The 27,751-nt window shown below is 42.5% G+C and overlaps 1 protein-coding gene across 1 annotated transcript in view; it reads right to left on the reverse strand.

Moving 5' to 3' along the window:
• Window positions 1-27,751, reverse strand: part of LOC132381139 (copine-8-like) — a 660,843-nt gene that overhangs the window by 304,776 nt on the left and 328,316 nt on the right. The window contains exons 9-10 of the mRNA XM_059950410.1: window positions 9,777-9,880; window positions 8,672-8,776 (exon numbers count right to left, since the gene is read on the reverse strand). Coding sequence (XP_059806393.1) covers window positions 8,672-8,776; window positions 9,777-9,880 — 209 coding nt within the window. The remainder of the gene's footprint in view (window positions 1-8,671; window positions 8,777-9,776; window positions 9,881-27,751) is intronic.

Genomic DNA, 27,751 nt, shown 5'->3' on the forward strand with positions numbered 1-27,751 from the left:
ACATTAAACAGACAACAAAGTACCAGAGATGCACTGAAGCCAATGAAAGCAAATTTCAGAAGCTGTGTATAATGCCTAACTGCTGCCATTCTGTGCATGTAGTACAATTCTGCCCATCAAGTCATCATTTTAATTTTTGGTCCAATTTTTTCCTTCTGAACTCTATTCTTCACTGATACTACCATTCCAGTAAGGTTTAATGCAAGCTCTATGGGCAGCACTTCATTGTCCAAACCAGCACATTGCAACAATTTGAGTTGAGTTAAGCAATTTCAGATAACCAGAACTTCCAAATTTCTTTACAGATTTCAGATTTCTGAAATTCACTGTGTTTGTTTTTCCTAACAATACTTCAGCTCCATACTTCAATGTTTTTTACAGGATTATATTTAGTCTCCCCCTACTTGTCCCACCACCACAGCCACTGTTATCATTTAGTCATATGTTCGCTCCTACCTTCCACCTGGTAGTTCAGCAGAAGTTCTTACTTAGCTAGCTTCTAGTCAACATTGACCCCAAGGCACTGATGGTGGAGAAGGTGATGATAATGTTATTAAATGTGATGGGCAAGTAGATATTTATCTTGTTGCAGATTCTCAGCACTTGTGTTAAATGCCGCTTATCAGTGCATTCTCAAAGTTGTCTAGGTCTTGCTTTATGCAGGCATTGGTGGCTTCATTCACTGAGCAGCCATGGCATGACTTGAAACTTGTGCAAACATCAGGAAGCATATTCACTTTTGGGACATTTTTGTTAAAGGAATAGCAGAAAATATTTGAAAGTGGGACTGCTGCCCTGAGGTTCTTTTACAAATATCATTAAACTGACAACACAACCATCAATTTTCTTTGTATAACGGATGTGTTCAATCACTGTAAATAATTCCAATTCACTTTCATTTTACGAAGGCTCTTTGATTCCCCATTTTGTGAAGACTAACTTCTATAATGTTATGCCATGAAGAGAGTATAGGTGGTTGCACAATGTCTTCTGAATTCACATGTCCTCTGGTATCAATGCAGATGGAGATACTATTGAACCTTTTCAACACATTAGTCATTTAATTATCTTGCACCATTTATAAACAGGAGAGAACTGGCTTCCTGAGACTGACCCTGATGGATTCTCTGACTATGTTCTCAGATCCTGGCTGAACCAGCTGTCAGGAGCACTTGCAGACATCTTTAATTTCTCCCTACTCTGATCACCACCTTTAAGAAGACAACTGGCACAGTGCTAGAGGAAAACAAGGTAATGGCCATTGAAGCTTGATGGCTCTGATGAAGGGTCTCGGCCTGAAACGTCAACAGTGCTTCTCCCTACAAATGCTGCCTGGCCTGCTGTGTTCCACCAGCATTTTGTGTGTGTTTTTGTTTGAATTTCCAGCATCTGCAGATTCCCTCGTGTTGGCTCTGACATCCATCATGGCATACAATGAGAGACTCATTATGCCACACATCAACTCCAGCTACTCAGACAATCTTCAATTCTCCTACCTCCAAAACAAGTCTACAGTACATGTCAACTCCCTGGCCCTACATTCATTCTTGAACATCTGTATAATCAAGCTAACTCTATCACATTGCTATTTACTGATTATATCTCCACCTTCAATATCATAATTCTAAACAAACTCATCCCCAACCTCCTTGGCCCAGGATTCTGCAACTGAAACCGTAATTTCCTGACAAACAGATTACACTTTTTAAGAACAGGCAAGCAGATCCACAATTATCCTGGTGCTCCACAATGCTGTGTCCTCAACTTCTTACTATACAGCCTACATACTCACCATTGTGTGGCCAAATTCTGCTCTAACTTCGCTTACAAGTGTGCAGATGACGCCACCTTTCTGGCCAGATCTCAAACAATAATGAAACAAGAGTACAGGAAGGAGATAAGGAGCTTAGTTGCATGGTGTCATGACTACAGCTTCTTCCTAATGACAAGATAGTGAAGGAGCTAATCAGTGACTTCAGGAGGCGAAGTGAAGTGTACATCTGTATCTATATCAATGATGCTGAGGTGGAGATGGTTGAGAAGGTCTAAATACCACCGACAATTTGTCCTGGTCCAGATATGTAAATGTTACAGCCAAAGAAGCACAGTTAGCCCTTTAGTTCCTCAGAAGGCAGGGAAATTCAGCATTTTCCTGATCACTCTCACCGATTTTTACAAATGCACCTTAGAAAGTGTCTTATCCAGAAGCAACACAGCTTGGTATGGCAACTACTCTGGCCAAGACAACAAGAAATTGCAGAGAGTTGTGAATGCAGCAAAGTCCATAATGCAAATCGTCTCTTGATTCCATCCACTTATTGTTGCCAAGGGAAAGCAGTCAGTCAACAACCTACCTTCCCCCCCCCCCACCATCTGTGTCATTTTCTTTTCTCCCCCTCTCCATGTTGGGCAAAAAAGACAAAAGTTTGAGAACACCCATCACCAGGATCAAGGACAAATTCTGTCCCTCTGTTATCAGACTCCTGAACTGACCTTTCAACTGGTAACTATGAACCATTGATCTAACAATCTACCTCATAGTTGCATACCTGCGCTGAACTTTCTCGCGAGTGGCAAACACCTTATTCTTCAAACTCTTTAACTACCTTGATGTAGTAATGTACAGCATGATCTGTCTGGATGGCACATTGCAATTCATTGCATTCATTGCAATTGTTCTCAATGGTTCAACAATCAGATCTCAGTCTGGCAACACTATAATTCTAAAACTCTCCTCTGTATTTCCAAATAGTTTTCTGTCTCACCATCCCTTTTGCCAAATCTCAGTAACCTTCTTCTGCCATGCAACTATCTATCATTTATGTACTCTTCAATTCCAGCCTCTTATCCATCCTGATTTTGATCACTGCAGCGGTTACGACCAGCACCTCAGCCTAGATTCTCAAATTCCATTTGTAAACCACTCCATCATGTTATTTCACTCTAACACTTCTTTATTATGATAGTCATAGAGGCATAAAAAGATACAGCACAGGAACAGGTCCTTCAGCTATCCTTCAATCTTCTGGTTTAAGTAACTATGACTTAAATATTACTGCTAGAGCCCCGGCAATTTCTGCACTTGCCCCCCGCAGTGTTCAAAGGAACACCTTGCCAGGCCCTGGGGATTTATCCACCCTAGTTTGCCACAGGACAGCAAACACCTCCTCCTCTGTAATGTATAGGGTCCATGAGGTTGATGCCTCTGTCTCACTTCTATAGACACTGTGTCCATGTCTTGAGTAAATACAGATTCCATAAAATTACTTAAGACCTTACACATTTCATTTGGCTCCATACATGGATTACTGTTCTGATTTTCCAGATGACCAATTTTGCCCCTTGCTCTTAATATACCTTTAGAAAGCCTTAGGATTTTCCTTCACATTGTCTGCTAGGGAAAACTCATGCCTTCTTTGAGCCCTCTTGTTTTTTCTTCTTAAACTCCGTAAGCACCCCATTTGTTCCCAAGGCCTATACTGGCTATGCGCCTCCTTTTTTTCTTAACCAGCGCCTCAATATCTCTTGGAAACCAAGGCCCCTACACCTGTTATCTTTACCTTTCATTTTGACAGACACATACAAGCTTTGTACTCTTAAAATTTCACTTTTCAAGGCCTCCCACTTACCAAGTATGCTTTCGGCAGAAAAAAGCCTGTCCCACTCCAGATTCCCAGATTCTTTTTGATACAATCAAAATTGGCCTTTTTCCAAATTAGCATATCAATGACAGATAGGACCACCTAACTTTTGCATATTTACTTTGAAGCTAATGGCACTGTGATCACGAAGTTCTGTCACCTGCCCTGTCTCATTCCACAAACTTCTGTCACCTGCCCTGTCTCATTCCAAATAGCAGATCAAGTATCACACACTCTCTAGTTGGGACTTCTACGTACTGATTAAGGAAGCTTTTCTGAACACCTTTGACAGTAGGGGAATCCCAGTCAATAAGTGGAAATTTAAAATTACCTACTATAAAAACCTCGGACATTTGGGTGGTCTGGAATTTAGCCCCATTAATGGAAGGCACAGGATATATACATCCCAAAGAGGAAGAAGCCCTCCAAAGGACAGATGACACACCGTGGCTAATAAGTCAAAGTAAACATAAAAGCCAAAGAGAGATGAAATGAAAGAGCAAAAATCAGGGTGAAATTAGAGGATTGGAATGCTTTTAAAAACCAACAAAAAACAACTAAAAAAGTTATTAAGAATGTAACAATGGAATATGAAAGTAAACTAGCTGCTCAATATTCCAAACTGCTAAGATTTGCTGTCTTTTCTACTCATTTGGTGAACTGACTGAAATAAGTCTTCTTGGGCTTTCAATATCACCAACTGGGTGCTGCTCAAAACTCCAAACCAATGTGAGACTCTCCTTTGCTACCCAATCAGTGAATAGGTGAACTATGTCCTCTCATAGGTTTCCCTGAAGCCTACCTCACTGACCAAGCATTTCACTAAATGTCCCAATATTCTTGAATATCAAGTTTGCTTCATGATTATCTAGTGCTTTTGTTTGTTATGTGCCATGTCAAATGACATGGTTGATCATGGTCTTTTCATGACCATGATTGTCCTTGGCAAATATTTCTACAGTTGCGGTTTGCCATTATCTTCTTCTGGGCAGTGTCTTTACAAGAGGGGTGACACCAGACATTATCAACACTCTTCAGAGATTGTCTAGCTGGCATCAATGGTTGCATAACCAAGACTTGTGATATGCACCAGCTGCTCATCCAACCATCCACCACCTACTCCCATCGCCTCACATGACCTTAATTGAGGAGGAAGGGTGCACTAAACAGGTCCCACACCTTGCCCAAGGGAGACCTGCAGGCTGGCAGAGGGATGGAGCATCTTACACCTCCTTGTGTTTTGTGAAAAAGTCTAAGGGGTTGGTGGTGGACCTGAGGAGGGCTAAGGCACCGGTGACCCCTGTTTCCATCCAAGGGGTCAGTGTGGACATGGTGGAGGATTACAAATACCTGGGGATACGAATTGATAATAAACTGGACTGGTTAAAGAACACTGAGGCTGTCTACAAGAAGGGTCAGAGCCGTCTTTATCCTGAGGAGACTGAAGTCCTTTAACATCTGCCAGACAATGCTGAGGATGTTCTACGAGTCTGTGGTGGCCAGTGCTATCATGTTTGCTGTTGTGCGCTGGGGCAGCAGGCTGAGGGTTGCAGACACCAACAGAATCAACAAACTCATTCATAAGGCCAATGATGTTGTGGGAGTGGAACTGGATTCTCTGACGGTGGTGTCTGAAAAGTGGATGCTGTCCAAGTTGCATGCCATCTTGGACAATGTCTCCCATCCACTCCATAATGTACTGGTTAGGCACAGGAGTACATTCAGTCAGAGACTCATTCCACTGAGATGTAACACTGAGCGTCATAGGAAGTCATTCCTACCTGTGGCCATCAAACTTTACAACTCCTCCCTTGGAGTGTCAGACACCCTGAGCCAATAGGCCGGTCCTGGACTTATTTCCACTCGGCATAATTTACCTATTATTATTTAGTTATTTATGGTTTTATATTGCTATATTGTCTACACTATTCTTGGTTGGTGTGACTGTAATGAAACCCAATTTCCCTTGGGATCAATAAAGTATGTCTGTCTGTCTGTCTTTGGTTGAGACATATCTCCAACCCACCACTATTGCTGTGCCATGGGCAATTTAACTTTGCTAACGGCACTTCATCTTCACCAGCTCATATTGTTGTGCATTTCCCTCTTTACCACTTTCGTATTGAGCATCCCTTGAACAGAATTGATACTTTGAAGTGGACTGTAGATAAATACTGGAATTGATCCACATTAATTTAATGGTAAGGTAAAAGCAAGTGATTAAGTACAAAGTAAAACTTATGATCAGAGGATATATGTGTCACCACATACAAACCTGCGGGTCTGTTTGATCCTACGTACCGTTTTTCCGTTAATTCCTGGCCAAACTGCTGCTTAATGGCAGAGCTGATGAAAATGGGTATCTACACTAGGATCCATATAATATTTTACCATTTTATTTGGATGTATCTCATTCTGACTGTAAAATCAGAGACAAGTAAATAGTCCTTAAATAATTCCAGCTATATTAATCCAATACCTATTTGACTGAAATGTATTGCATTTTAATTTCAATTACATTAATTCTAAACCTGAAATGTTCTCAGCCTTCCCTAATAAATAAACACCAACACTAATATTTTTAGGACTCAGTCAACAGGTTACTTTTTTTCTGATGTTGGAAACAGATGTTTATAATTTGATGTAGCTGCAATCAACTTTGAAAGCCAGAGTGTGGTCAGCTGTGGAGGCCCAGTCATTGGGTATATTTAAAGTGGAAGTTGATATGTTATTTATTAGTAAGGGTGTCAAAATTACAGGGAGAAGGTACAGGGATGCTGTTAAGAGGGATAATAAATCAGCCATGATGGAACAGCAGAGCAGACTCAATTGCCAAATAGCCTAATTTTGCTCCTATGTCTTAACTACTAAACATGTTGCAGTTATGCTCTTATGGTCTACTCACTCGTACCATTATGAGTCACTTCGTCAATGAAAATTTTGCAAAATTTCCACACTATTTGCACCACATTTATCACTGACACATTCCAACCCTCGAATGGAAAGTTCAAGGTAATTGAAGTGATTGGAGGGAAAAGATTTGGCTTTCAAGAAATCAGGACAATATTCTAACAGTTTTAACAGACAAGGTTGTGAGATATTGCTGTGAATTTCTGATGAAGTATCATCTGCCACATGGAAAGCCTCATTTATGAATGTGATTTCTCAAGATTGCATGCAATAAATAGTTGGGAATTAAAATCCCATTGCTTCAAAGTTTGTTTGATTTTCATGAAAATTGAGTTAAGTTTCAGAAACTCAAATGCAATCACAGTGAGAGAGAAGCTTGATTTTTAATAATGTGTTATTTTAAAAGCTTCTTAAGAATATATTATTCATAAGTTACCTGATTGACATTTACATGGATATTTCCCATTAATGTTACCAATGAATATTTGTTTAGAATTAATAATAATCTTCACAAAGTAGCAAAAATGTGTTCTAACACTGATAGCTGCAGAAATTATCTCATTCCTTTTGTTGAACTAATGAACACAAAATCTGTTTGCAAAGATTCTGGCTAGGTGATCAATTCAAGCAGCAGAACGCAATCTCATTATCACAATCCTTCCCTGGTCGGTGATATACCAAAAGTGCTGAAGATTGAAAAATGGAAACAATTTCATGCTACCACCTCTGAATTTTAATCTGCTACCTCAGAAAGATGAGATTCATGTACAATCGTAAATGACGCACAATATAATTTGGTTAATTGCTTTGTACGAAAAGAGTTTAAGATCTCAGCAACCTGCTGTTTGTCACCGTCTGTCCTTATCTCCTCAACAGCAAAAAAAAATGGAAGGAAGTTAAAGGAAACCTGACTCGTGGTATTCAGCCTGCAATAAACGGCAGGACTCTTATGCGCTTTGGTTACAGAGTACCTGGAATGCGATTACACAGTTTCCTGAAAGTGTGTTCCTATGCTGTGCTATGTTCCTTGTTCTAACTTTTTTTGCTAACCATACACAATGGGCTGGGTTTTCCTTGATATGGACCTGCCTTCTGCCTGCCTCCTGTGAAAATCTTGAAGTTGCATTAACTTTTTGCATTCACATAGCTCCTAATCAAGCCTCCACTGCCAAGCCGTTCCACAAAGAACGCCCCCAACCCCCCAAAGTAATTAGACCCCCAGTGGCTCAAACCGAGACCCTCTCCATGGACTTCCCTCAAGACATGCGAGCCACTGGAAGGTCTTCTCCATTCACCAAGCTCTCTGATGATCAGACACATCTAAAAATGGATGAATAATTTCAAGAACTATAAATAACTATTTAAAGAGCAATTAATCTGAATGCATTAAAATCTCATCATTAACTAAAGTAACAAAAATAAGAGCTTTTAAATGAACACCATTCAAATTAATGAGGCTGTGCCAGACATGTCAACCGAGTACCCAGTTCAAACAGCTACTCTGCTGAGCTTGATCAAAAATCATCCTTCGTTCTACCTGAAATCTATCCTAGGTTGCATTATACTTTTGTGCCCACACACCTCCCGATGTCCTGGAGGCTACCGTTACCCACAGACGCCAAGTCAGACTTCTTTGGCTTTAACTGAGTCTCCAGCCATGGACTGCCTCCATGGCTTTCATGTGGTGTGAAGGCTTTTTCCATTGTGATGATCAGAGGCATTTAGAAATAGTTGAAAAAAAATACTATTTTAATTGCAAGTACTTGAATGAATTAAAACATTAACCACAATAATAAACTTACATTTTTGCATCAGTGGCAATCCAGCACATTGGTTCACAAAACAACCCAGCGCTTGTCACTAAATCCATGGCCCAGTGGGAGGTCAGATAGGCTGGCATCTGACCTCCAGCACATCCCATCATGCATTACTGTTTGAGTGACTGCAGATATCTGGAACATGTTGGCAGATGACAACAGGGTAACCAGTCCAATGGAACTATGGTATTTTTAATCTTCATTTTTCAAAAATGCTTACTTGTCCTGTAGATGCCTTTCCACGGAGTTATTTATAACTCATTACTCATTTTCCTATGCACATAAAGGTTTCTAGAAACCTACCTATCGTAGTCACCGTTGCAGAGAGCCCGCACAGGAATGCAAAACTGCTGCCACACGGGATTCAATGTATTTTTCACCACCTCCGTTTTATGGCAAATTGTGAAGCTAGAAACACAAATAAAAATGAATTCCAAACTGTCAAAGCAACCAATATAATTATTTCCTGTGGAAAGTTTTAGAAAGCTGTGCACATTATGCCAAAAGTGTCACAAACACTCTCTTGAAATAAGAGCATGCCTTACCTTGCAAGACATGTACTAAATTTCATTATCTACATGATGTTAAAGAAAGACCAAGTTACACATTCCTTCATGTTATTCCCCAAAAGCATTTATGGAGAAAGACTTTATTTCTAATTGCATTCTAGAACAATAGTATAGATTTATATTGCTCTTTGAAATAGATAATGTCTTGATTTAGATGCAATTGCAACAGAAAACATTTGTCCTTTTGGACACCAAGTTGGATTCAATCATGATTAATTTTTGGCTTGTTTTGCATGTGCATCTGTTATCAGGTTCTCAGCAAAGATTGTTCCAATTAGCAGCTTAATGGTCCAATTTAATATCAGAGAATGTATACAGTATACAACCTGAAATTCTTACTCTTTGCAGACATCCACCAAACAAAAAAGCCCCAAAGAATGAATAACAGAAACATGATACAACCATAATATTTGCACTTCTTGAAATTAATTTACATCTCTGTTCCATTTCCCATGTGACCTAGATATTTTACCCACCAAACTAACATATACTCCAAATTCTATTGATATTGTTTGACAACCCTGTAGCAAGCTACCTTTGCTGGTATACAGCAAAAGGTTAATAATGCCTGGCCTTGAATGATTTTACACGTCACAGGCAATGTTTATCTCCAATTCCAGAAAGACCACTTTGCTATTATTCAACATCTTCAAATAGCTATTAGAACATGTGTCTTTTGAAAATCTGGTGAGGTACATCACACTGGTCTCAAATTCCTTCCCCTCATAATATTTAAAAGTTCTTTAATTAATTGCCAGAACCAGATGCAAAATCATCCAAGATTATTCGCTATTTTTTCCTTTTTTTAAAAAAAAACACAAGCTAAATATTATACTTACGTTCCATCTTCATTGCTTCGATAAAAGACCATGAAAGGATCTGACTTTCCAAAAAAATCTTTCTTGTCCAGTTTATTGGCACAGAATTGCATAGTTGTAACATCCTGCAGCAGAAATAAACAGCATTGGCTATAACAAAGTAAGATATTTTTGGCTGGTACTTCTGAGCATCTTCATTGATTCTAAAGTTGGAGGCAAAATACTGTACCTCCTGACTGGCATTTGCCTATCTTTGTGAACTTCTATCATATTATTTTTTAAGCGGTAATTAACCTTGCACACTGCAGCATGATTCTGTGAGTAAAGAAAATTGGAAAAAAAAGGTCTCGGGGCCAGATTTATCACAAACAAACATTTGGGGAGGATTATCTGGTCCCTACTTGGAAAGCCAGCTCAATATCTGGACATTTGCCAGAGAGTTTATTACTACAAAAAACAATAATTGAACATAGATGTAGCCACATGACTTCAGATTCTAATTCTTAATTCCTTAATAACACAAAATAATTTGATTCTTTTCCTTATCTTAATCAGATAAAGATTTATTTCCTTAAACACACCATCTAAATTTAGCATTTTAATTTATGTTACAATAAATAGACTCTTACGCTCTGGGCTTCATCTGCAATAACTACACTGTGTCAGAAGCTGAAGGTTCTTAAAGAGAAAGTCAAATGATTCAATATTCAGGACGAACTCCTTTAAGGCACAGTTATTGAAGTTGTTCGAACAGGTAATTGAAAGTTCCAGAGGTCAACAATTATTCCCTTTAAGAAATACTCTGTGCATGGACTTCTGGGAATGGTACATGCTCTCAAAATGTATTTTATAATGAAATAATGTTGCCTCAGGATGGTTCTGTAAACCATTTATTGATAAGAGAGTGAATTATTTATTGAGCAAATGGTGAAACATGATGTAAGATTAGTTTAGCAGGGACTGTGTTGGTGATATGCTCTGAAAGAATGATACACATTTAAACCACACCAAGATGATGAGACACAGGTATCAAATAAAATTCATGCTCTAAAATCAATGTGTAGATTGTGGCATTATGGAAGCTACTTCACACTATTTATCACGTTAGCACTTAATTATAGAGTGAAATTCAATGGGTTTCTGCCGCTGAAATACCTCCTAAATAGAAGTCATAATAAAAATTAAGAAATTTCCCAGTAACCAAGGAAAAGTAGAGAGCAGCCCACTCCTGGATAAGAAAGAGGGAATTCTCTATGCTTGGAAGTCCAGCAATCTACCCATCAAGAAACAGTGATGTAAGAAGGACACACTCAACAGCAATATCACCAAGGTGTCATTCAGGACATTGGTTAAATAGTAGAACATTTTATGAAAGTCAATGGAGAGCTCAATAACTCCCAGCTCCCATTTGATTACCTCAAAAACAATCTGTGCTTTAGACTTCCTTTATTCAGTTTCATGATCAATCCCTCACACACTTAGTACTACTCTGAAACTCAAACACCCAACTCACATCTAACTCACTTCTAGCTTTAAAACTAGAGATGATCACTATCACATGTGCGTGCGCACACACGCATACACACACACACACACACACACACACTTCTATTTCCATAGCCTAGTCTCTCTGGTCACATTCCACTATCCTGTCATTTGTAACATATTATGCTTTCTTTGTCTGTATTAATACCCTCCAGCTGTTTCCATTAATTGATTTCACTACATAAGTTCCACAACTTATCTCCATGGCAACTACAGCTTCACCCTAACACAGATTTTTGCTTTGTCTTATCCACCCACCTCCATCTTCAGTACAACTTAAAACTACCTTATTATTCTCTTATTCCTAGTTCCTAGAAAGATCTTCAGCTTTAAATGTTAACAATGTTTCTCCTTCCACAGGTGCTGGCTGACCAGTTGATCATATTCCCAACATTTTCCTTTTTTTTTGACTGAAATGCGTTGCATCATGCCAAAACACCTCTTTTTCCATTTTTCTTTCCCAAAGAGAGAGTGTCACAGGATTGTGTCCATTGGTTCAGCACTCTGTGAGAATAGCTGCCAATAATTGGTTTTGGCTGCCAGAGAGTCCCAGGCCAGTAGAATCATTGAAGATGATGGTGATCCTTATTCCATTTCTCACATAATACTTCTCCCTCATCCCAGTGTACTTTTAGAAAACCATCATGGTTTTGGGAGTATCATGGCAGTCCAGAAATCAGCCCACCAACAGATTTCTAAGATCACTGATGAATGCCTTGGGGAAGTATCAGCAGTTACTTCAGCTTCCCCTCTTTAGGAAGGTATTTATGATCCTACCACTGTTATTCTTAGTGTTGCCTGTCAGCCAACTAGCAGAAACATCTAGCTGATTGCAGCCACAAGAAAATCTGCAGATATTGGAAATCCAAACAACTTGCACAAAATGCTGGAGGAACTCAGCAGACCAGGCAGCATCTATGGAAAAGAGTAAACAGAAGATGTTTTGGGCCGAGACCCTTCATCAGAACTGGGGAAAAAAGGAAGGTGGGAGAGGGGAGGAAGAAGTTCAAGGTGATAGGTGATATGTGAAACCGGGATAGGGTAGGGGTGAAGTAAAGAACTGGGAAGATGATGGGTCAAAGAAATAAAGGGCAGGAATAGGAGGAATCTGATTGGAGAGGACAGAAGCCCATGGAATAAAGGGAAGGGGGAGAAACATCAGAGGGTGGTGTTGGGCAGGTAACAAGATAAGGTGAAGGGGGGGGCAATTACCAGAAGTTTGAGAAATCGATGCTTATGCCATCAGGTTGGAGGCTGCCCAGACGGAATACGAGGTGTTGCTCCTCCAACCTGAGAGTGGCCTCATTGAGGCAGTAAAGGAGGCCATGGACTGTCATGTCAGAATGGGAATAGGAAGTAGAATTAAAATGGGTGTCCACTGGGAAGTCCTGCTTTTTCTGGTAGTCAGAGCATAGGTTTTGACAAGGGAGTTATGTAGGAAAGCAAAAGGTAGGGACAGGAAAAGATGTACTTGGTGTAGGGATCTCAATGGAGATGTGCCTGATGTGGAGGCTAGTGGGGTGGTAGGTGAGGACAAGAGAAACACCAGCCCTGATAGGGTGGCAAGAGGATGGGGTAAGGGCAGACGTGTACAAAATGGAAGAGGTGCAGGTGAGGGCAGTATTGATGGTGGAGGAAGGAAAGCCCCTTTCTTAGAAGGAGGATGTCACCTCATTAGTTCTGGAATGGAAAGTCTCATCTTGAGAGCAGAGGTAGCAGTGGCAGAGGAACTGAGAGAATGGCATGTCATTTTTACAAGAGACAAGGTGGGAAGAGGTATAGTCCAGGTAGCTGTGGGAATCAGAGGGTTTATAAAAGTTATCAGTAGATAAACTCTCTCTGGAGAGACAGAAGGAGAGGGAGAGAGAGGTGGGGGGAGGGAAAGAGAGAAGGAGGGAAAGAGAGGGGGGAGGGAAAGAGAGGGGGGAGGGAAAGAGAGGGGGGAGGGGGAGAGAAACACTGATGGAAACGGACCTGGCAAATTTGAGGGCAGAGTGCAAGTTGGAGGCAAGGTTGATGAAGTCAACAAGCTCAGCATGGGAGCAGGAAGCAGCACCAATGCAGTCAGCAATATAGTGTAGGAAAACATGGGGAGTGATACCAGTGTAGGCTTTGAACATAGACTGTTCCACTGAGCCAACAAAAAGGCAGGCATAGCTGGGACCCATGCGAGTGCCCATGGCTACATCTTTGGTTTGAAAGAAGTGGAAGGAGCCGAAGGACAAATTATTGAGAATGAGGACCAGTTCCACCAAACAGTGGAGAGTGGTGGTGGAGAGTGTGGTAATTTCTACTTTACAAAAAAAACACTCGACAACTTGATGGCCAAAAGAGCATCTTTATCTGGGATGGCAAATGATATTTACAGTACAGAGGCTTCCAGGTACCTCATGCGGCCTGGGTGGAGGAACCATATACAATGCATACTGGCAGTAAAAAGAGGGGAAGTAAAGACCCCACCAACCCCGGATCCCGCCTCTTGCTACCAACAGCTTCCCAATTAGTATTAACTTACTTTTAATAATACTCTCATTACAACAGAGAGGATCTGGATGGGTCTGTTGTCCGGAAAGAAGTGAAGAGCTTTAATGCCCTCCAGATGGGAGGTGGAGGTGTATACGGACTGAATGTCTATGGTGAAAATGAGATGATCGCAGCCAAGAAACTTGAGGTTATTGAAAAGATCCAAAGACGGTAACGTAAGAAAGGACAGGCAGATTTGGGAACTTGGGTAGGAGGTAGAAATAGGCAGTGTGGGATAAGGGAACTATGAGGTTGTTGGCAATGGATGGGAGATCCCCAGAGATAATAAGGTCAGTGATGGAGTGATGGTGGGGGTAACAATGGCCTGGTGCTCCTTAGTGAGTTAAGTAAGAGGAGCTGTCTGAGAGTTAGAAGCTGGACTTGGAGAAACATTCCACCAGACTACTACAGCACCCCCTTATCTGTTGGTTTTGACGGTGAGGTTAGGATTAGTATGGAGATTGGAGAGTAATGCATTCAGAAGGAGTGAGGATAGAATTAGAGAGAGGAGTGGTAAAGTCAAGATGGTTGATGTTTCATTGGCAGTTGGCAATGAAAAGATCCAGAGCAGGCAGAACACCAGAGCGACGTGTCTAGGAAGAGAAGGAGCAGGGGTTATCAGTGCTGGCTGGAGAGCCTTTGCCAAAGAAGTAGGCACGGAGACAGAGGCTACGACAGAAAAGCTCAGCATCATAGCAGGCACGGAACTCACTGTGGTGTGGGCGCAGGGAACAAAGGTGAGGCCATTACTGAGGACAGAATGTTCTGCTTCAGAGAGGGGAAGGTCAGGGGGAATTGTGAAGACACTGAATTCATGCAGGGGATTGTTTGTTGCCAGCAGATACTTGGTAGTTCACAGTGAAGCTGAAGTCCCAAGGATGGCCAGATTGTATAGTTTATTGCAGTTTCCTCCATTCTAGACAGCAGGCTTCTAGCAGCTTGGCTATCTCATGGAGGAAACACTGACAAAAACATGCTAAACATCACTATTAATGCTGTGCCAAGGGTTTGCAAGGACAATTCAATTGGAATATACTATTTTCAACCTTGCTTCACCATTCACTCTGTTTGAATGCATTGTTAGGGATGGAAAGAGAGGAGGAGATGGAGAGAATCTTAAATGTATCTATTTTAATGCTAGGAGCATTGTAAGAAAGGTGGATGAGTTTAAAGCATGGATTGATACCTGGAATTATGATGTTGTAGCTATTAGTGAAACATGGTTGCAGGAAGGGTGTGATTGGCAACTAAATATTCCTGGATTTAATTGCTTCAGGTGTGATAGAGTAGGAGGGGCCAGAGGAAGAGGTGTTGCATTGCTTGTCCGAGAAAATCTTATGGCGGTGCTTTGGAAGGATAGATTAGAGAGCTCCTCTAGGGAGACAATTTGGGTGGAATTGAAGAATGGGAAAGGTGCAGTAACACTGATAGGAGTGTATTATAGGCCACCTAATGGGGAGCGTGAGTTGGAAGAGCAAATGTGTAAGGAGATAGCAGATATTTGTAGTAAACACAAGGTGGTGATTGTGGGAGATTTTAATGTTCCACACGTAGACTGGGAAGCTCATTCTGTAAAAGGGCTGGATGGTTTAGAGTTTGTGAAATGTGTGCAGGATAGTTTTTTGCAACAATACGTAGAAGTACCGACTAGAGATGGGGCAGTGTTGGATCTCCTGTTAGGGAATTTGATAGGTCAGCTGACAGATGTATGTGTTGGGGAGCACTTCGGGTCCAGTGATCACAATAGCATTAGCTTCAATATAATTATGGAGAAGGACAGGACTGGACCTAGAGTTGAGATTTTTGATTGGAGAAAGGCTAACTTTGAGGGGATGCAAAGGGATTTAGAGAGAGTGGATTGGGTCAAGTTGTTTTATGGGAAGGATGTAATAGAGAAATGGAGGTCATTTAAGGGTGAAATTATGAGGGTACAGAATCTTTATGTTCCTGTTAGGGTGAAAGGAAAGGTTAAAGGTTTGAGAGCACTATGGTTTTCAAGGGATATTAGAAATTTGGTTCAGAAAAAGAGGGATGTCTACAATAGATATAGGCAGCATGGAGTAAAGGAATTGCTCGAGGAATATAAAGAACGTAAAAGGAATCTTAAGAAAGAGATTAGAAAAGCTAAAAGAAGATATGAGGTTGGTTTGGCAAATAAGGTGAAAGTAAATCCGAAAGGTTTCTACAGTTATATTAAAAGCAAGAGGATAGTGAGGGATAAAATTGGCCCCTTAGAGAATCAGAGTGGTCAGCTATGTGTGGAACCGAAGGAGATGGGAGAGATTTTGAATGACTTCTTCTCTTCGGTATTCACTAAGGAGAAGGATATTGAATTGTCTAAGGTGTGGGAAACAAGTAAGGAAGTTATGGAACCTATGACAATTAAAGAGGTGGAGGTACTGGCGCTTTTAAGAAATTTAAAAGTGGATAAATCTCTGGGTCCTGACAGGATATTCCCCAGGACCTTGAGGGAAGTTTGTGTAGAAATAGCAGGAGCTCTGGCGGAGATCTTTAATATGTCATTAGAAACGGGGATTGTGCCAGAGGATTGGCATATTGCTCATGTGGTTCCATTGTTTAAAAAGGGTTCTAGAAGGAAGCCTAGCAATTATAGACCTATCAGTTTGACATCAGTGGTGGGTAAATTAATGGAAAGTATTCTTAGAGATAGTATTTATAATTATCTGGATAGACAGGATCTGATTAGAAGTAGCCAGCATGGATTTGTGCTTGGAAGGTCATGTTTGACAAACCTTATTGAATTTTTTGAAGAAGTTACGAGGAATGTTGACGAGGGTAAGGCAGTGGATGTAGTCTATATGGACTTCAGCAAAGCCTTTGACAAAGTTCCACATGGAAGGTTAGTTAAGAAGGTTCAGTCGTTAGGTAGTAATGCTGGAGTAATAAAATGGATTCAACAGAGGCTAGATGGGAGATGCCAGAGAGTAGTGGTGGATAATTGTTTATCGGGATGGAGGCCGGTGACTAGCGGGGTGCCTCAGGGATCTGTTTTGGGCCCAATGTTGTTTGTAATATACATAAATGATCTGGATGATGGGGTGGTAAATTGGATTAGTAAGTATGCTGATGATACTAAGGTAGGAGGTGTTGTGGATAATGAGGTGGATTTTCAAAGCTTGCAGGGAGATTTATGCCGGTTAGAGGAACGTTGGCAGATGGAGTTTAATGCTGAGAAGTGTGAGGTTCTACATTTTGGCAGGAATAATCCAAATAGAACATACAGAGTAAATGGTAGGGCATTGAGGAATGCAGAGGAACAGAAAGATCTAGGAATAACTGTGCATAGTTCCCTGAAAGTGGAGTCTCATGTAGATAGGGTGGTGAAGAGGGCTTTTGGAATGCTGGCCTTTATAAATCAAAGCATTGAGTACAGAAGTTGGGATGTAATGCTAAAGTTGTACGAGGCATTGGTAAGGCCAAATTTGGAATATTGTGTGCAGTTCTGGTCACCGAATTATAGGAAAGATATCAATAAATTAGAGAGACGATTTACTAGGATGTTACCTGGGTTTCAGCAATTAAGTTACAGAGAAAGGTTGAACAAGTTAGGTCTCTATTCATTGGAGCGTAGAAGGTTGAGGGGGGATTTGATCGAGGTATTTAAAATTTTGAGAGGGATAGATAGAGTTTACGTGAACAGGCTGTTTTCATTGAGAGTAGGGGAGATTCAAACTAGAGGACATGATTTGAGAGTTAGGGGGCAGAAGTTTAAGGGAAACATGAGGGGGTATTTCTTTACTCAAAGAGTGATAGCTGTGTGGAATGAGCTTCCTGTAGAAGTAATAGAGGCCAGTTCAGTGGTGTCATTTAAGGTAAAATTGGATAGGTATATGGACAGGAAAGGAGTGGAGGGTTATGGGCTGAGTGCGGGTAGGTGGGACTAGGTGAGATTAAGGGTTCGGCACGGACTAGGAGGGCCAAGATGGCCTGTTTCCGTGCTGTGATTGTGATTGTTATATTATTAAGATGATGACAGATTGGAGTGCAATTTACCCTACTCTAAATTCCTGTCTATCCATGATAACCTTGCACCCTTTTGCTTATCAAAAATTTATCTACGTCTGCCTTAAAAACATATAAAGACGATCTCCGCCAATCTTTCAGGAAGAGAGGCCAGAGCTTCATGACCCTCTTAGAGGAAAACAAAAATCACCTTAACTCTATCGCAACTGAGTCACTCTAACTATAAATTCTTCCACAAGACAAAACGTTACAAATTGCTATCAAATTAGTCCCCTCTCATTCTTCTGTACATCAGTAGATAAATGTCATTGCAGAACAGTGACACATTGCACGCTGATCTCTGAAAGTCTATTCATTACGTCTACTCTGTTAAATCTGAATCCTGTGAATCTGTGATTCACCTTGTCTGCCTGCCCTGTACTCTCTCTCTCAATGGAACACTTTATTCTGCATTCTGCCCTTTCCCTTGTACTACCCTATAGATGGCATGCAAAGCAAAGTTGTTCACTGTGCCTCAGTACACATGAAAATTAGAAATTAATTTACCAGTTTTACAAATCTACCTTATCTAGCTTTTCTTCATAACAGATCATTGTTTCATGTTTGTATGATCTTGACTTGAAGAGAAATTGTCAAGTATTTGCTTTATAGTCATGCCTAAGCATTGTTGAGAAAGGGTGATGATTTGCCTTCTTGACCCATGTCAGGATCTGTAGTGAACATATCCCTAAACATCTAAAAGTGTCCCAGAGCAAAGAATGGAAGGCAACTGAGATCTTAGTGATCATAAGGAGGATTGCTACGTCACAGCTCTGCTCGCATCAGGCTGCAGTTGTCAATGATCTTCTCTTTGGAAATTTTGGCCTCCGTACTCACTGCTCATCATCAGATGCACAAGACACCTACACTGCCTTGATAGTCTGGGGAGAGGCAAGACCATTCCACGTTTTGTATCTCCCACCTACTTAGCCTTCTGATCCTTATCATTTCCCTATTATCAATTTCTATGGTGTAATTCAAGGGGCGGGGGGTGTCTTCTTGTTAATGTTTTCCCATATTTTGCTGTGCAACATATTATGTATTTTATATTTCAATAATACTTGAATAATCTTGTATACATATTTGTGATTAAGAGTTCTTGTTTGTTTAATTAATTATGGGCTATATGTAAAACAAGTTAATTGCAACCATCACCCTGCTACCATGTGATACGTGTGCACCTTGCTTAAATTAAACTCAAAGTTTCATCCATATTATTGGATTCCCATGATTTTCTTTGAATAAGCTTAATTTTTTGAAGTTACAAAACGTAACATTGCATTGGTTCTCTGTACCTAGTGGTTTAACCTAGTGTGATTTACACACAAAATTACAAGTGGATCAGTAACCCAGCAAAGTCAACAATATGCAATCTAGTGTCACCAATGGAATCTTCTCTGCTGTCACAACAGAGAGAGGGAAATGACATTGACAAAGCTTTGAGTAGAAGGAGGCTTTCCCCACTCATGGCTTTCCTGCACTCATTCTCCTCTAGGTACTTCCTTTCCTATAAAGAGTGTCCAGCAATTCTTCGCATGTTGAACACCCTCTGATATTTCAGACAAAATTGTAATTTGGACACTGTGTGCACCATCATAAACACAAGAGACTTCTCAAATGCTGCAAATCCAGAGCAGCACACACAAAATGTTGGAGGAACTCAGCAGGTCAGGAAGCATCTACCGTGAGGAGCAGCCCAGTCCTGATGAAGGGTCTCTGCCTGAAACATCATCCATTTATTCCCTCTATAGATTTTGCCTGACCTGCTGAGTTCCTTCAACAGTTTCTGTGTGTTACTCTGCACCAGCGGGTTATTAGACAACAGACTGAATCAAAATTAAGCCAAATCTGACATCAGATGAGACTGAAGCACTTCAGCCTTAATTAGTTACCAACCCCCACAATTTTCCTGTTTACAGGGCTAAATCAAACTATCAAAGACAAAGGCATATCGGTCTGAAATCTGCTAAACATAAGGCCAGCCAGGGTTTATCATCATGGCCTACATCAACTATAACAGCAACAACATATAAACCTCCTACAACACAACTAAACATCTAGCCCCTCTTTATCAGACCAAATCAGACATCATAGCATACAGATAGATGATCAAAAGCTGGAATTCAGAAATAGGTCTGGGCTTAGATTTACCTTTATGGGTCATCTAATCGTTAAGATAAATTTATAAAGCTATTGGAAGGGATATGATTGATTTTTTTAATAAAGCACAGTTTAACAAGCACAGTGCTTTTTTTCCATAGTGACTTGCTTCTGCAATTTAATGCAAATTCTGGCAATATTTTCCTTTGGCTGTGAGATGATAAAATTTATATTTGACTAACTTGACAAGAAAATTATGATAAAGTAGAGGTGCACACAGTAAAATTTATGCAAAAGTCATAATGCATGGAACTGGCAACTAGAGAGAAAAAAATGAACTGATTCATTATGAGAAAGGCTACCATGACTTCAAGCTCAGGCTCTTTACAACGGGCTGTTCTGCTGCCAATGCCTGACTTACACAGAAAACAATACAATGTGCTGTGGAATTTAAAATATCATCAGTTCCTACATCGTGAATATTTTTCCAGTATTTACGTAACAGACTACACAAAAGCTTCATGATTTATTCAGATTTAATCTGGATTTTAACAATTGGAAGCACTTGATTTATTATAAATATCTTGGGCCCGGTTAAGCACTAAATATTTGGCGGTTTCATATCACCAATATAAACTTCCTCTAGGCAGGCACTAGCAACTTTACTTGCTGGCCATTCATATTTGTTTACTAGGTCAGAAGGAAGAAGGAAGAAGGTTGTGTGAGCATACGAATGAAAAGTGTTCAAACATGCTAACCTGACTTCGCAAATCAAAAGACAAATCCTTTAAAATAAATCTGTCCAGCAATGCTTTATTCTATTGCAAGAGATTTAGGTAACAGCATTTTATTCATTTGTTTTTAATTTAATTTTGGGAGTTAAATGATGAGCTAATATCACCAACAAGGAGGTCTCTTGATGTCTTTATGACATTCAAGCCAGTGAAGAAGCCGGAACACGTTGCATTGATGTATAAAATCTGCTGCTCAATTTGGCCAGATCTGCTGATGGCTCCATGAATTACTGTGTATAATAGAAGGGAGCAGCCTCTTCAAAACACACACTAAACATCTTTTATGACTTTCTTTCGCATGTAACGTACAAATAGATACACCTGGTTACATCGGGAAAATATCCATGCATAAAGAATCACGTGAGCAGAATACAACCAAGTCTGATAATAAGATGCACATTGAAGTCTTTTACAATGCAAGGATGTTGGAATCATTGAAACAGAAATACAATTGCAAAAATCAATCACGCAAAATTGATCAACATTTCAGTGCATACCTGCCACTCAATAGGAAATTGATTTGCACCTGCTGTCATGTTGGTATGTCTATACATGGCTGTCACTATATGCAGAACAGTGACATCGATTACCATGTACTGAGGCACAGTTGTCATTAAGAACACAGGTGGAGCTGAGCCACATAATTCCGTGCTACTTGTACCTTTCAAGTTTGTGTACAGCTACTATGGAAAAACACGTATGATCCAGGTTTCATGACTTCTGTGCACATTTTTCAATCATTAAAAATTTGTTCCACTTGCAAGGAATTTCTACAGTTCGATATGTTTACGGAATTGCATCACTTGACAAAATTGATTTATGTATATATGTATAATTGTGAACATAGATCATCACTACACACAGAAAGGTCCTACAGCCTACCATCTGTATGCTGACCCAATGCCAATATGAACTAACTGAATCTGCTTGCATTTGATCCCATTCAGAATCAGATTTATTATCACTAAATTACATGATATGAAAAGTGTTGTTTTGCAGCAACAGAAAAGTGCAAAGACATAAATTACAAATCAGTGAAAAAGTAAAGGAATAATGAAGGAGCGTTCATGGGTGGTGGGGTGGAGATGCATTTCTACCAACGGAGGTTTAAGTGTCTCCTTCCCTCCGCTAGCCTACAGGTCACCCCTGGGCAAGGTGGTGTAATGATGATGATAAAATTCATGAGTTTGTGAACTGTTCAGAAATCAGATGGCTGAGGGGAAGAAGCTGTTTCTGAATCACTGACCATGGATTTTCAGGTTCCTGTACCTTGTGTCTAGGTTGTGTGTCTGCCTAAATCTGGGGTTGCCCACCTGGGATCCATGGATCCATTTGGTCCATGGCTTAAAAAAGGTTGGGAATCACTGGCCTAAATGAACATATTTATTGAGGTGCAGCACAGAATAGGACCTTCCAGCCCTTCAAGCATCACTGCCCAGCAATCCCCCGATTTAACCTTGCCTAATCATGAGACAATTTAAAATGACCAATTGACCAATTAACCTACCAGCTAGTACATCTTTGGACAGTGGGAAGAAATTGGAGCACCAAGAAGAAACCCATGTAGTCATGGGGAAAACATACAAACTCCTTACAAGCAGTGGTGGGAATTGAACCCAGGAAGTTGGTACTGAAAAGCATCGTGCTAACCACTACACTACCATGCTGCCTGTTTGATGCACCATCAATAAATCACTCTGAGACGTAAAGGCGAGATATCAGCTTTTATTGACTGGAAGAAGGAACAAGCAGTGAGTGACCACCATCCTACATCCTGGAGACTGAGAGGCCGGGCCCAGGCTCTGATTGCCTTTATACAGGGGCCTGTGGGAGGAGCCGCAGGAGCAGTCAGCAGCGGGCGTGTCCAGACAGGTATATGTAGTTCACCACACTGTTACAATCATATCTGCTTCTACCAGTTTTCCCTGGCAACACATTTCAAGCACCTACCACTCTGTTTGTAAAAAAAACTTGCCTTGATCATTTCCTTTAAACCTCTCCTTTCTCACCTTAAACATGCATCCTCCAGTACTTGACATCTCCACTCGGAAGGGGCAAAAAACTCTATCTGCCCTACCCATGCCTCACATCATTTTTCATACTATAAACAGATTACCCTTCAGTCTTCAACACTCCAGAGAAAACAATTCAAGTTTATCTAACCTCTTCGTCAAGCTAATACACTCCAATCTGAGCAAATTCTAGTGAACTTTTTTCTGCACTCTCTCCTAAGCCTCCACATCGAACCTGCAGTGTGCTGACTAGAACTGCACACAATTCTCTATCTGTGACCTAACCAAAGATTTAAACTGCTGCAACATGACTTCTCAGCTTTTGTACTCAAGGCCTGACCAACGAACGCAATCATGTCATACATCTTAACAAAACAATCGATTTGTGTTTCTACTTTCAAAGAATGATGGACTTGCACCCAAGATCCCTCTATGTCAATACTCCTAAGAGCCATGCTACTAACTTTGTACTTGTCTAAAATAAATCTATTTACCATTTTTCCATCCAAATTTTTAAATGATCTTGGCAAATCCTTTGCCAATTTCTCTTGCTATCTGCTAGTCCACTAATTTTCATATTGTTTGCAAACATATTTATTAGAGCACCAACATTTTCATCAAATCATTTATATCTATTAGTTTTTGTTTTTAGTAATTAGTGATTAGCAATTAATTAAATTAATTAATTAGTAATTTAGTAATTAGTAATTTGTTTCTGTTTGTGCTAAGTTAATTTTCTTTGTGATAACCTTAATTTTCAGATCCCAATTATTGTACATCCAGATTAAAGTGAGTACTATTTACCAGTATGATAACACACAGTGGCTAGCCACCTGCTCATTAATGCAATTATCTAATCAACCAATCATGTGGCAGTAACTCAATGCATAGAAGCACAGGGACATGGTCAAGAGGTTTAGTTGTTGTTCAGACCAAACATCAAAATGGGGAAGAAATGTGATACCAGTGACTTTGACCGTGGAATGATTGTTGATGCCGGACAGAGTGGTTTGGGTATCTCAGAAACTGCTGACCTCTTGGGATTTTCATTCACTACAGTCTTTAGAGTTTACTGAGAATGGTGTTAAAACAAACATAAGGGAGCATGCATTATGAGAATAGGTTGAGTGAACTCGGCTTTTTCTCCTTGGAGCGTCAGAGGATGAGACGTGACCTGATAGAGGTGTACAAGATGATGAGAGGCATTAATTGTGTGGATAATCAGAGGCTTTTCCCCCCAGGGCTGAAATGGCTAGCACGAGAGGGCATATTTTTAAGGTGCTTGGAAGTAGGTACAGAGGAGATGACAGGGGTAAATTTTTTTTTACACAGAGTGGTGAGTGCGTGGAATGGGCTGCCAGCAGCGGTGGTGGAGGCAGAAACGATAGGGTCTTTCAAGAGACTCCTGGATAGGTACATGAAGCTTAGGCTAATAGAAGGCTATGTGTAGGCCTAGGTAGTTCTAAGGTAAGGACATGTTCGGCACAGCTTTGTGGGCCAAAGGGTCTGTATTGTGCTGCAGGTTTTCTAAGTTTCTGAAAATCCATTGAGCAAAAAATCCTGTGTGCAAAAGTGCCTTGTTAATGAGGGAAATCAGTGGAGAATGGCAAGATTGGTTCAAGTTGACAGGAAGGTAACAATAACTCAAAATAACCACACATTACAACAGTGATGTGCAGAAGAGCATCTCTGAATGCACAACACCTCGATCCTTCAAGTGGATGGGCTATAGCAGAGTAGCAGAAGACCATGCTCGTACACTCAGTGGCTTCTATTAAGTGCAGGAGGTACCCTACAGTAGCCACGGAATGTACATAACATACAAGATAGCATTAAGGATCTTGGTAAAGAGTAAGCTTTCAGGTTCCTTGGCATATCAAAATTTGCAAATGTAATATTGATGGTCAGAATCCGTAACAACTCTGAATATACCAAAGTAAACTTCACTATTTTTGTTTTACCTTAATAAATTGGATGTAAAAGATTTGCATGTATCATATTTGATAATATTTGTATGTAGGCTACAACAAGGTGTATGCAAGGTTCTGTGGCGGCTCATTTCCTAGCGTATGCGAACCGACTCACAATTAGATAGCCTACGGGGGTTTGCGAGCACAGAGCTTTGGAGCCTCTTCGCCATGGGGGGCCGGTTGACAGAGGCTTAAAAGTGAGGCTGAAGTTTTCGAATAAAGTTTTTCCTTCGACTGCAGTTACCGACTCCGTGTCGTAATTTTAGCGGTTTGTAGCACACCGCTACAATTGGTGACCCCGACGGTCCAAACGATTTTTGGACCAGAAATGACCGACGCCGCCTCTGTTCATGCGGTTTCGTTGACACTGCCGGGTTTCTGGACACAGCGCCCGGACCTATGGTTCCAGCAAGCCGAAGCCCAATTCCACGTTCGCCGGATCACCTCAGAAGACACCCGCTACTACTACGTGGTGGGCTCCCTCGACCAGGACACAGCTGCCCAGGTCGCGGAGTTCGTACAGTCGCCCCCGGCAGACGGCAAGTACACGGAATTCAAAGCCCTGCTCCTCAGGACTTTCGGACTCTCACGGCGCGAGCGGGCTGCCCGTTTACTGCACCTGGATGGCTTGGGCGACAGACCTCCATCGGCTTTAATGAACGAGATGTTGTCTCTGGCCGAGGGACACACAGGCCTCATGTTTGAGCAGGCATTCCTGGAGCAGCTGCCCGAGGACATACGCCTGCTGCTGTCCGACGCGGATTTCAGTGACCCCCGGAAGGTGGCAGCCCGGGCGGACTTGCTGTGGAACGCCAAAAAGGTGAGCGGGGCGTCCATCGCACAGATCACCCAGCCACGCTCCCGGCAGCAAACCAGTCCAGGCCCGGCCGCAGAGCCCACTAACCCCCGGCCCAATGACCACTGGTGCTTCTACCACCAGCGGTGGGGCGCAGAAGCCCGCCGTTGCCGCCCGCCCTGCAAGTTCCCGGGAAACGCCAGGGCCAGCCGCCGCTGATGGCTACGGTGGCTGGCCATCGGGATAGCCTCCTGTATGTGTGGGATAGCAGGTCGGGACGCCGCTTTTTGGTCGATACTGGGGCTGAGGTCAGCGTTTTACCTCCGACAAGTTACGACACCCGCAGCAGGGCACCGGGTCCCCCCCTGAGGGCCGTGAATGGCAGCACAGTAAGGACCTATGGCACCCGTCAGGTGCAGCTACAGTTCGGCCCCAGCCAGTTCACGTGGGACTTCACACTGGCCGCCGTAGCCCAACCGCTTCTGGGTGCGGATTTTTTGCGAGCTCACAGCCTGCTGGTTGACCTGCCCAGGAAGAGACTGGTACACGCCCAGACCTTTCAGACGTTCTCCCTGGGCGCGGCCCAGTTGCCAGCCCCTCACCTCGGCTCCATCACGCTGTCCGACAACGACTTCACCAGGGTCCTGGCGGAGTTCCCATCGGTTCTGGCACCGCAGTTCACAGCAGCCATGCCCAGGCACGGCGTACAGCACCACATCCCGACACAGGGACCACCCCTCCATGCCCGTGCTCGGCGGCTTCCCCCAGACAAGCTCCGACTGGCGAAGGAGGAGTTCCAGAGAATGGAGGAATTGGGGATCATCCGGCGGTCCGACAGCCCCTGGGCTTCCCCCCTGCACATGGTGCCCAAAGCGACGGGGGGCTGGAGACCGTGCGGCGACTACCGCAGGCTGAACGAGGCTACCACACCGGACCGCTACCCTGTGCCGCACATTCAGGACTTTGCGGCAAACCTGCACGGCGCCCGGATCTTCTCCAAGGTCGACCTTGTCCGAGGGTACCATCAAATCCCGATGCATCCTGACGACGTCCCCAAGACGGCTCTCATCACCCCGTTTGGCCTCTTCGAGTTCCTCCGCATGCCGTTCGGCCTGAAGAATGCCGCACAGACGTTCCAGCGGTTAATGGACGCGGTGGGACGGGACCTGGACTTCGCGTTCATCTATTTGGATGACATCCTCATAGCCAGCGGCAGTCGTCAGGAGCATCTGTCCCACCTCCGTCAACTCTGCGCCCGACTGAGTGAGTACGGTCTTACAATCAACCCTGCCAAATGCCAGTTCGGACTTGATACCATTGACTTCCTGGGCCACAGGATTACTAAAGACGGGGCAACCCCTCTGCCCGCTAAGGTAGATGCGGTCCGCCACTTCCCCCGACCCACCACGGTCAAAGGCCTTCAGGAATTCGTAGGTATGGTCAATTTCTACCGCCGCTTCCTCCCTTCAGCTGCCCGGATCATGCGCCCCCTGTTCGCCCTGATGTCGGGTCCGAGCAAGGACATTACCTGGGACGAGGAGTCCGCCGCCGCTTTCGTTCAAACGAAGGAAACTTTGGCTGACGCCGCAATGCTAGTACATCCCAGAATGGACACCCCTACCGCCCTCACAGTGGACGCATCAAACACGGCAGTCGGTGGGGTGCTGGAGCAGCTCATCGCAGGTCGCTGGCAACCCCTGGCGTTTTTCAGCAAACACCTGCGGCCACCCGAGCTCAAGTACAGTGCTTTTGACCGGGAACTGTTGGCGCTCTACCTGGCAATCCGGCATTTCAGGTACTTCCTAGAAGGTCGGCCCTTCACCGCGTTCACGGACCACAAACCGCTTACCTTTGCGTTTACGAAAGCATCCGACCCCTGGTCATCCCGCCAGCAACGCCACCTGTCCTACATCTCTGAATACACAGCGGATGTCCGGCACGTCTCGGGTAAGGACAATGTCGTGGCGGATGCGCTCTCTCGCCCTACCGTTCATGCCCTTTCCCAAGGGGTAGACTTTGAGGCACTGGCAGAGGCACAGCAGGTAGATGAGGAGATTCCGAGTTACAGGACTGCAGTCTCTGGTTTGCAGCTCCAGGACCTCCCCGTGGGCCCAGGTGAGAGGACCCTACTCTGTGACGTCGCCACCAACCAGCCCCGTCCGGTCGTCCCCGCAGCCTGGCGGCGACGTGTTTTCGACTCCATTCATAACTTGGCGCATCCCTCCATCCGGAC

The sequence above is a fragment of the Hypanus sabinus genome, chromosome 25 (assembly GCF_030144855.1).
Source record: "Hypanus sabinus isolate sHypSab1 chromosome 25, sHypSab1.hap1, whole genome shotgun sequence".
In the NCBI taxonomy this organism is placed as follows: domain Eukaryota; kingdom Metazoa; phylum Chordata; class Chondrichthyes; order Myliobatiformes; family Dasyatidae; genus Hypanus; species Hypanus sabinus.